The 11,258-nt window shown below is 50.4% G+C and overlaps 1 protein-coding gene across 1 annotated transcript; it reads left to right on the top strand.

Annotated features, from left to right (window-relative positions):
• The first annotated feature begins 42 nt into the window (after window positions 1-42).
• mrc2 (mannose receptor, C type 2) lies at window positions 43-10,769 on the top strand. The gene is made up of 27 exons (XM_058049223.1): window positions 43-1,526; window positions 1,605-1,769; window positions 1,843-1,956; window positions 2,020-2,163; window positions 2,238-2,429; window positions 2,783-2,937; window positions 3,024-3,128; window positions 4,740-4,855; window positions 4,936-5,084; window positions 5,153-5,370; window positions 5,489-5,631; window positions 5,694-5,790; window positions 5,858-5,987; window positions 6,068-6,100; window positions 6,172-6,338; window positions 6,421-6,589; window positions 6,918-7,060; window positions 7,660-7,768; window positions 7,860-8,026; window positions 8,103-8,211; window positions 8,287-8,525; window positions 8,609-8,771; window positions 8,896-9,045; window positions 9,123-9,236; window positions 9,314-9,493; window positions 9,562-9,585; window positions 9,663-10,769. The coding sequence occupies exons 1-27, from the start codon at window positions 1,334-1,336 to the stop codon at window positions 9,881-9,883; spliced, it is 3,909 nt and encodes a 1,302-aa protein (XP_057905206.1). The 5' UTR covers window positions 43-1,333; the 3' UTR covers window positions 9,884-10,769.
• The last annotated feature ends 489 nt before the right edge of the window (window positions 10,770-11,258 follow it).

The following is an 11,258-nucleotide window of genomic DNA, read 5'->3' as shown; positions in this document are numbered from 1 at the left end:
TTTGAGCGTTTACACCTGCGACCGCGAGCCCCCCAGGGTACGCTGGACCTGGAGCTGTGGCCAAGTGCTGGAAAACCTGAATAACTACCTTCCCGGGCCCTCGTTTTGGAACTCCTCCACGGCCTCCGCGCCGTCCAAGTGGTCTCTGCACGGTGGCGTGCAGGACCTGTGTGCCAAAACATACCGTGGTGAGTACCGCTACTCTGAGTCCTTCATAAAACCTTCATTTAGCGTGCAGGCAATGTTTTTATGTCACAAGTGTAAAAATAAGCATTCTTCCAGGTCATAGTCCAAACTAAGACCTCATAGGCGGTTTTAGAGATTGAGTTTTCTTCCTTGGACCCGAAAAGAGCAGAAACTGTGCAGGCCACTCAGTATAAATACTTCATATCACCTCACTGTAAAATGGATGAACGTGACCTTCTTGACTGGTGGTCTTCTTGTGCTTTGTTTACTTAAAATTGCTATGTTTATTTATATTTTATGATCATTATTAATATAGAAAACATCGGTAGAGGAGCATCTTTTTTACCATATAGTAGAATAAAACTAGTAAGTACCGTAATTCATTGGTTTTAGTGCTTTGTTTACTTAAAATTGCTATGTTTATTCATATTTTATGATCATTATTGTTTATATTTAAATATTGAAAACATCAGTAGAGGAGCATTTTTTTACAATATAGCAGAATAAAACTAGTAAGTACCGTAATTCATTGGTTTTAGTGCTTTATGTTGTCTTTGTTTATTAACCTCAGTGCCAATATAATCCAATCTATGCATTTTAGTGATATAATAATGCAGTATTATAATATAATAAAATACAATATCTATATATATGGCATCCAATGCATATCAAACACTTTCTTTATTTGCTGTCAGCGCCACTTTTACATCAGTATCAAATATCCGAGTTCACCGACGCCTTCGATTCAAAGCAGATGTGCCAACTTCACCTTCACTCACGCTTCCTCCCCTCCGTGTTTACGTCGACGGATTCAAAGTGGCAAACTTCACAGCGGTGTCTCGCTGAGGTCATGCGGAATATTAGTCAGACCGGGAGGGGCGGCCAGTGTCGAAAAGCGGAAAGAGAAGAGAGAGTGTTTTTTTTTTTTTCTTGCTCTCTTTCGCTAAATATGTCTGCCCTACTTTTCTTTGGATGCTTTCAAGTGTGTGTTTTTTGTCTGATGTTCACAGCCTCTCTCGCTCTCTCTCGCCCTTTTACTCACACCGCACTGAACATTTTTCTGTCTTATATGAGATATAGTGGTACACAAAATAAAAAAAATATTAAACTTTTGAGAGTTTTTAAGGCGTAAAAATAAGCAACAGTAATGTATCTGTGGCGGTCAGAGATCTACACCATCCAGGGCAACTCCCACGGCGCCCCCTGTTATCTTCCCTTCCTCTACGATGGCCAGTGGTTCCACAACTGCACCAGCATCGGCCGCGAGGACGGCCACCTGTGGTGCGCCACCACTTACGACTACGCCACCGACGAACGCTGGGGCTTCTGTCCCGTCAATAGTAAGACCCCCCCCCCCGTCCATGACGCGTCTCATTCTCATCGCCTGAGGTGACTTTTTCTTGAATTTTTCCACTCAGGCGGCGGCTGCGAGACGTTCTGGGACACGGACCCGCTGACGGACAGCTGCTACCAGTTTAACTTCCAGTCCACGCTGTCGTGGAGCGAGGCCCGCATCAGCTGCCAGCAGCAGGGGGCCGACCTTCTCAGCGTCACTAAGCTCCACGAGCAGACCTACATCAACGGTAACGTACACTTTGGTGTCATCACCAATTCCATGAACTCATTTTTGGACTCTTTGGTGAACGTTTTTGAAAGGCTTGTTGACGGGCTACAGCGCCGCCTTGTGGATCGGCCTCAACGACCTGGACGTCAACAGCGGCTGGCAGTGGGCGGACTCCTCGCCGCTCAAATATCTCAACTGGGAGCAAGGTCGGAAACATCTGCGGTCTTGAGGTAGATCAGTCTCAGTGATGCTCTCCTCGTCTCCTGTAGACCAACCAAACCACGACGAAGAGGAGAACTGCGTGGTGATTCGGACGGAGTCATCGGGTCGTTGGCAGAATCGCGATTGCTCCGACGCCCTTCCTTACGTCTGCAAGAAGAGGCCCAACGCCACCATGGACCCTTTCACCACCGGTCAAACCAAGTCCACTATTCGTACTTACCGAGTCCAGACCTGAACCTGAACGCTGTCTTTGGTCTCCTCGCAGACTCGTGGACAAACGACGAGAAGTACGAATGCGACGTGGGCTGGCAGGCCTTCCAGGCGGGCTGCTACAAGGTGATCTCGGAGAAGAGCGAATGGGAGGCGGCGCTGAGAACGTGTCAGAAGATGGAGGCCAACCTCGCCAGCATCCACACGCTGCCGGAGTTGGAGTTCATCATACGTGACATCAAGAAAGGTCAGGGCGCTTTTCCAAGGTCATGAAACCGTAATCCTTAATAAATGTTGTCAACCCCTCCACTTTCTCATGCAGTCCATATCATGATGAAAGTTGTTATTTATCACAGCGTTGTTAAAGTGTCACTTTGGAATGTCGGCCTCACGCAGACGTTCCAGGCTGCGGTTGCCGAGGTAACCATGTTTAGCACATCCCATATTTCTCATCCGTTCTCCCTCCAAATAGACACCAGACCCCCCCTCTCTCTCTCCGGATTTCTGCGTTTCATTAACATTCCCTCGGAGCGTCGCATCCCTCGCGTGCGTGTGTGTGTGTGTTCCTAACCGCCATGTCCGCATTTGCCATCCCGTCAGACACGGAGCAGCTGTGGATCGGCCTCCACGACACGGCCATGCAGATGGACTTCCAGTGGAGCGACCACACGCCCGTCATCTTCACCCACTGGCACCCCTACGAACCCAACAACTTCCGTAACACTCAGGAGGACTGCGTGTCCATGTGGGGAGCCGTGAGTGACCTTTGACCTCACATCTGGACAACACTACCCTGCATGTGTGTGTGTATACGTCACCGCTATCTGTGTACGGCTGCCAGGCGGGTCGCTGGGACGACAACCCCTGTAACCTGACGCTGCCCGCCATCTGTAAGAAGGCCGCCATTAAGAGTGACGGGACGCCTCGACAGCAGGACTGCAAACAGGTACTCACCTTTGATGACCTTCAGGAAATAATCATGATGCTCTACATGCCTCACAATGGACCTTTAAGTCCATTATTTAAAAAAAAAAAAAACAGCGACATATAAGATGGACGGACGGACTCGTGCAAAAGCGTTTTGCTGCGGACAGACGCTGTTTGATGTAGCGTTTAGTCTGAAAGTCAAAATTCAGGGGTTTTATTGCCGTGTGCAGCTACTGACAGCACACAGGCCTGTTGGGAGCCTGATTATTGTTCTCAGGGTTCCAGCTGTTCATCCATCTATGACCTCTTTTTCTCCCCCACCCCCCCATGCTCGTCGACACCCCCCCCCGCCCCCGCTCCCGACCCCGGCCCACCACCACCCTGACTGGAACATGGAGTGTTTAGAAAGTGAACAGAGTCGGCGTGGAGACACGCTGGCTTTACCCCACTCCGCGAGACAAATCCCATCTGGGGAATTCAACTCACATCTGGCTTTGATTTCGCATCCCATAATCAGCAGCACATGTCGAAAGCTCACTTGACTGGGCCGAAAATACTCGGTCAAACTCCACTGGATTTCTCGGAAATGTGTGACACGGCGAGACCATAAATCACTTCCTCTCCGTCAGTGTCTTTTAGAAAACGTACGTCAAGTGAAGGTGACTGGGTTGTTTAGAAGGGGGGGGCGTCACGGGGTCCGGGGTCCGGGGTCCGGGGTCACCCCTCGAGCTGGTTTGTCTCCAGCTGAACTCGCCTTGATGCTGCGGCATGTGGAACAACAAACATCTCCTCAATGTAACCGAATGTGGAGACGCTGCTGCAGCAAACGGCGAGCACGGATAACGCCTACAGCGGCAAACGTGACCTGAAACGGCGTTTCCGTTAAGAGTTGATGACTTTTCAAGGTCCGCAACCGATGCCGAGCGAAATGCGAGCTGCTGAGTTGGATCAATGGCGTCTGGAAAAAAGATTTTTTTTTTTTAATTCAAACTTTATTTAGACTTCCTTTGCCCGAATGTAATATTGATGCAATTAATGACATTTATTAGTCATTTAATTTCACGGTTTGCACGGTGGATGAGTGGTTAGCATATCAGGCATCGTTTTCGTACGTTTTCTCCAGGTTTTACGTTGTTAGTTTCTCACGATATCTCGCAATATCTCTTATGACCGCGACTACAACAGCCTAAAATGCACGAACCCCGTGAAGAGGGATGAAGAATGCATGCGGCGTTAAACGTTTTGAGGTTTCGCGTCCAGACGCCAAACGTGGTCGCCCCCACAAAGCTGGAGGTTTTGGCTTCTTCACACCAGCGTGTAGAAGAAGAACTCACCCCCAGTGACCTGTTGTCTTTGGCCGCCCGCGGCGCCTGTGCACGTCCACGCCAGGAACACAAGTTATTTCTGCACTCCCACACGTTCTCTCTCTTTGTGTTGAGCTTTACGGTTGAATTCGGGGGGGGGGGACTGACATGAATGGACTCTTGTTGCGATGCGTCGGGATCAAATCGGGGTTTCTAACTGTTTTTGTCTGCATACAAATACACAAAGAATGCTAAAAGCTTGCATTGTAAAGTAATCAACCAAGTTGAATTCTCCACTTCCTGTTGCTCTTCGACCCCCGCCGCAGGGCTGGAAGTGGCACAGTCCATTTTGTTACTGGGTGTCGGAGGATCTGCGCACCTTCGCTGACGCCAGGAGGTCATGCGAGGACAACAAGGCGGCGCTGCTAACCATCACCAACCGGTACTTAGCGATGAAAAAAAAAAATGGAGGATTTGTGAGATTCGTCGCATCACTAAAGCGTCTTTAAATCCCCTCGTCAGGTTCGAACAGGCCTTCGCCAACAGTCTGGTGTTCGGCCGTTCTGGAGATTCCTTCTGGATCGGCCTTCACGACGAAGGCAGCCCCGCCTCCTACCACTGGCTGAGCGGGGAGAAAGTGTCCTACACCAACTGGAACCGAGACCAGCCCGGTAGGCCACGCCTGACGCCCACGCGACGGTCCCACGGTCTTGAATCTCACCCGCATCGCTCCGTCCAGTCAGTGTCCTGGGCGGCTGCGTCACCATGGCGACCGGCGCGGCCACCGGCCTGTGGGAGGTGAGGGAGTGTGCGGTGTCCAAGGCCAAGTACATCTGCCGTCAGAACCCGGACGCCGCCGTGAGCCCCGAGCCCCCCTCGCCGCCGCCTACACCCAGCTTGAGCGGATCCTGTCCCAACGGCTGGAAAAGCGACAGCAACCTGCGCTACTGCTACAAGGTCACGACCTTTGACTTGTTTGACACTGCTGTCAGGCGGATTGTGCAACTTCCTGTCTTTGGTTTTTCATGTAACCACATTAGCTTGACGTGTGTGTGTGTGTGTGTGTGTGTTCCAGGTGTTCCACTCGTCCCAGCTGGAGCAGAAGATGAGCTGGCTTCAGGCTCACCTGTTCTGCCGCAAACACGGCGCTGACCTGCTGAGCATCAGCGGCCCGGAAGAGGAGCACTTTGTTCTCCAAGTCCTGCACGAGACCTTTGGGTGGGTGTGGAGGATAGCGGTGATGACGACAGCGTCAATGATGATAACGATGTGACCCACAGGGAGTCCGAAGACCACGAGCAGCACTGGTTTTGGATCGGGCTGAACCGCAGGAACCCCACGGACAGCGGGAGCTGGAAGTGGAGCGACGGACTTGCTGTGAGCGATGACGGGAAAGACACGAAGTTCTTCTACATGTTCTTCTACATATGATCTTCTCCCCCAGCTCACGTACCAGAACTTTGGTCGCTACTACTACAACGTCAGGCAGTGCGCTGCAGCGGACTTGGGCTCCATGACCTGGTTGGCTATGCACTGTGACTCGGAGTTGGACTGGATCTGCAAGATCCCAAGAGGTACACAAGCACTTTATTCCGTATGTAATATGTAGTACCAGGATATAAGTCCGTGTTCTCCACATCCTCCTCCTCCTCAGGCAGCGTTGAGAAAGAGCCAGAAGCTGCTGAAGGTCAGTTGGACTGCAAATGGGCTCGAACAGTTCATGAAGCTAACGCACGGCTTCTCCGGTGACGTTTACAGGCACCAGTTCGCCGGAGTGGATCGGCTTCCAGGAGGCCGAGTACAAGTTCTTTGACCACCGCACCACGTGGGACCAGGCGCAGAGGATTTGCTCCTGGTTTGACTCCTCGCTGGCCTCCGTCCACTCGGCTCAGGAGGAGAAGTTTCTGGCCAGCACGCTAAACCAGGCACAAAAAAATCGATTAAAAAAAAAAAAGCTCATTGGAATTAATTTTAACTCTATTTTTATTCTTTTTCGGTCGCCTCCAGATGGTGAAGGCGGAGGGCGACAACTGGTGGCTGGGCCTTCACACCTACGACAACGACGGGCGCTTCCACTGGTCCGACCATTCTGTGCTCAACTACGTGTCCTGGGCCACCGAGAGGCCACGCCCACTCAGTCGTGACCGCCGATGTGTACACATGACCGCCAGTAAAGGTAAAACACGCTAAATGCCCTCGTACACTCATGTAAATATACCTTATGGTCACTTTCCTTATTTGGGATAATAATGTGGAGTGCATGAGAAAGCGGGAATGTCTGGTATTTCTTTTAAAAATATTGCGCAATGTTGGAATAGCGGGGGGGTCATTGAATAGGATGGTAATTGGAGCAATTATGGTGTAGTATACTATATAATGCGTATACTCTACTAGTCAAAAGTTTGTAGACATTTTGTCATATAATAGCATGAGGAAGTGTCTCTAAACTTTTGTCATATCCACTATTTCTATGTTGTAATATGATATTTGTCGTCACGGTGCAGCGGAATGGGCCGAACAGAAGTGCCCCTCGGACCTGCCCTACATATGCAAGAGGGTCAACGTCACTGGCACCGCCCCCCCGACCCCATCGTCGCCCCACCCGCCATCAGGCTGCCCCGACGGGTGGTCGTCCTATCAACGCAAGGTATACTTCAGGCGGGCTAAAACAAGTACAGCCTATACAGTCAAGTCAATTTTGGTAACTTCACTCTATTATGAGTTTTCAAAAATATATGAATTCATAAATAATCTTGTTTTACGGTTGATTACGGCCTATTATTTTTAAAAAATCATAATTTTCCAGCATAAAATGGCTAAATGAAGTAAAATAATGTTATGTAGTTGTCAGTAATGTTATGGACACACAAGCACCAGACTCGACTGCCAAAAGAACAGCCTTTTATTGCAGGTTTAAAGGATCTCACAACAGGCACAGTGATCCCTAATACCCTGACATCACTTCCTGTACGCTCAAGAAGTGCCCCGCTCAGCTACCCATGAACGCTAGTCTTAATACCAGTATAATACCAGTATAAAGGTGACTATAGGGGTGTTATTTCTTGTGTAGAGGGCTCTATTATTGTTGAAAAATGCATTTAGGAGGTTGTGAACTGTTTTTCTAGGTAATAAATAAGGAATCTGTGATAAATGAGGGATTACAGTATGGGCATATTTTTTTTTTGGGGGGGGGGGGTGAATAATAATATTAAAAAAAAAATGAACTTCATGTTTTTGCCTTTGTAGTGTTTTCGGGTGTTTGACCAGTCCCAGCGGGCCACGTGGTCTGCAGCCAAAATCAAATGTGAACTGCAAGGCGGCGTCCTGGCGGTGGTGTCCAATCACCTGGAGCAAGGTCCTTTATCGGAATCCGTCATGTTTTACTGTAAATATACGCCATCTTTGTAAGTGTGCCCCGCCATCGACCCTCATGTTTACCCACGCAGCCTTCGTCACCACCCTGCTGTACAACGCCACCATCGACCTCTGGCTGGGCCTGACCTCTGACGCCAAAGGTCATTTCCAGTGGGCCCAGCCCGGCCTGCTCGGCTACACCAACTGGGCTCCGGGGCAGCCGCTCGACAACAGCGGACCCCACCACAACAAAACCCCGGTACAGGAAACACTTGAACGGCTGAGTGTTCTATCATGGCGGGGTTCTGATGGGGTTCACTGCCGCCCACTGCTAGGGGAACTGCGTGACCGTGATTCACGGGAACCCTCAGAGGAACAAGGGACTGTGGGCGTCGCGGGCGTGTGAGGCGGAAAGTAACGGCTTCCTGTGTCAGAGGCATCAAGGTACGCACACACACACACACACACACACACATGCCGGTGTTTTTATTTGTGATTTTGACGTCATTGCTGGTTTAGATCCAGGACTTCCTGCAGCGCCAGACCTCATCCCAGCCTCCCTGTCCAAGCGCTTAGACCTGGGCGGGGTCACCTACCAGCTGGTGGAGAAGCGTCTGGACTGGACGGGCGCTCTCCATCTGTGTAATTCTCTAAACGGGACCTTGGCGGCGCCCAGGGACCCCGTGGAGCAGGCGTACCTGACGCTGCTCATCAACAGTCTGAGGCGGCCGGCGTGGATCGCTTTGTACAACTACGGCGTGAGCTCTCTCTCTCTCTCTCTCTCTCTCGCTCGCTCTCACATGGCGGCGTTCTAGAACCTTCATCTGGGTCTTCTTCTCAGGGGCGGAGCTTCTCCTGGCTGGGCGAAGTGGAATTATCTTATTCTAACTGGGTGGAGGGACAGCCCAATCAGCTGTCAGGCTGCGGTCACATGACCACCACCGGCCTGTGGACCATGACGCCATGTGATGCTAAACTGGACGCTGCTATATGTCAACTTAGCGGTACGTGACGACACAAATTAGAGTCCTGACGTCACACCATCAAAGTGGGGTCACCTAGTGGTGAAGTCGAGGTATTACAGTTGCTAAAAATGAACTAGTGTGATCATGTTTACTCGTTCAACAGATGAGCCAGCGTCACACCAGTGGATCTACCCAGGAAGCTGCCCCCGCACGGTGGGGGAGTGGGCGTGGGTGTCCTTCAGGAACCACTGTTACGCCTTCAACCTGCAGAGAATGAAGCTCCAGCAGGACGCTCGTTTGTCCTGCGAGAAAGGTCGGAACCGCTTTCGTCGCTACTGTGGCATCGTGCGATTTTTTTTTGACAACCTTTTTTTGCTTTCCGGCACCCAGTCGGAGCCGAGCTTCTCTCCATCTTGGACGAGACGGAGAACGCGTTTGTGTGGGAGCACATCCAGAGCAACGCGGAGCAGGCCCACGGAGCCTGGCTGGGAATCAGCGTCAAAGGTTCCCTTTGTTGTTATCCTGCCCGGATCGTTGGCTTAAAGCCGCGCTGTGAACGTTGTCCCGTTTGCCGCTCGCAGGGCGGGGTCTGGTGTGGAGCGAGGAAACGGAGATGTCGTACACCAACTGGGAAGCTCACGACGTTGCCTTCTCCGTTCTCTCGCCCAATTCCTGCTTCTGGATCCAGAGCAACAGCGGACTGTGGAAGCCCGGCTCGTGCAGGAATCGAACGCACGGAGTCATCTGCAAACGGCCGAGAAGTAAGCGTCCACGTGGAAGTATTATTATTTTATTTCTTATCGTTCTAATTATGTTTTTCCGCTTACAGTGATGGAGTCGTCGTCTGAATCCAGTAAGAGAGTCTAAGATCCGTTCATATCTGTTATGGATGAGAACCGTTCAAATTCTATATTATGTGTTTCCATCTAGTGGGCGGCGACCACCTGCCCACGCTGATCGTTGTCATGGTGACGGGCGTGGTGCTGGCCGTGCTGATCGTGGGCGTCGTCTACCTGTACCGGCGGCGAGGCGTGGGCTCACGGGGGTCCTACGACGGCGCCCGCTACAGCCGCACCCACTCAGGCCAGGGCGAGCAGATTGAGAAGAACATCCTGGTGTCGGACATGGAGCTCAACGAGCAACCCGAGTAGAGAGAGAGAGGAACCCGGACCAGACTGGACCTTTTTCAACTGTTTTGATGTCGAAACCAAAAAAAGAAGAGAAAAAAGAGAAACGCCCCCTTAAAAGAGAAAGAAAAAGTGACGGGCTGCGTAGAGCGCAGCAGCATCATCCTCAGAAGCTTCCTTCCACTCGGACACGTCAGCACCAGCCGAGAAGAAGAAGAAGGAGGAGAACGAGGAGGAGGAGGAGTAGGAGGAGGTCCATAAAGTGAGCATAAATCTCACAAGAGGATCATGAAATGATCATCATCCATTTTGGCACTTTTTCTTTGACTTTTACACAACAACAGCATTGGCTTTTTGGGCTTTTTCATGTATGTTTTGGCTTCCGCCTGGACCTGAGTCAGCATTTTTACCCCCCTTTTTAAAGCCCCACTCCCACCCCCCCGACCACCCGACCCCCAGACCCCCGGGGTTTGTCACTTTTATGCACCTCTTTTCACGTCTATTTATGTCCCATGTCAACATTTTTCTCTTTCTTTGTGGCTTTTTGGACATTTTTCTTCTTCTTTTTTTTTTTTTTTAACTCTCCCACTAAGAAAAACACGGCTCTGCTCCCCTCCTATGTGCAGGACACCAATGTAAATACCAAAAAAAACACTCCACTGGTGTTTTTTTTACCCCCCAAAAAGCAGATTTTGGAGCATTACAGTGATTCCTCTTAACGTCTGCGAGAATGCTTTGGAGCTGTTTTCCTTTTTTTTCTTTTGGGGGGGGGGGTGGACCAACATGAGAGGGGATGTGGGTGGAAGAGAAGGTGTGTGTGTGTGTGTGTGTGTAGTCTCCAGCTGTGGAATGTTGAGTCGGCAAGAAGAAGCCCAGTGGCACGTCTGGAACCAATCAGAAATTAGAGACGGAGGGAAGTAAAGCGAGGGGGGGGGGGGGGGGCTCAGGGACATATGAGGGGTCAGATTTTAGTGGAATGGGGGGTAAGGGGCGTGGGGGGGAAAAAGGAAGCAAACGTTGAAAGAAAAAGAGGTGAAGAGTGGAGGAATGAAGGTGAGGAGGAGTCAAGAATGTAGCGAGAGAAGTGAAAGGGCGCCCTCCGGTGGTCATTTGTTGCACTAGCGCCTCATGAAACGTGAGCCGCCAATCAGAGCCACGCAACAATAAGATGTGTTGAATGACAATCCGCACGAGACTGTAAGACCACGTGAAGCCCTTTTGTGAATATGACCGGAAGTTTTAACTTTTTTAAGGCAATGTTTTGCCCATTTTTTTTGTTAAATATGAATTGATGAATAAAAAGTTTATGTTCTTCACGCGGAAGGCTTTATCTTTAATACGTTATTAGGTCGGCGTCACAAGACGAACAACTAACAAGTGTTTTTTTACACATTATGCT

This window comes from Doryrhamphus excisus, chromosome 15 (assembly GCF_030265055.1).
Source record: "Doryrhamphus excisus isolate RoL2022-K1 chromosome 15, RoL_Dexc_1.0, whole genome shotgun sequence".
NCBI classification, from domain to species: Eukaryota; Metazoa; Chordata; class Actinopteri; order Syngnathiformes; family Syngnathidae; genus Doryrhamphus; species Doryrhamphus excisus.
The sequence above is the reverse complement of the archived record's forward strand: the minus strand, read 5'-3'. Positions and strand labels throughout refer to the sequence as shown.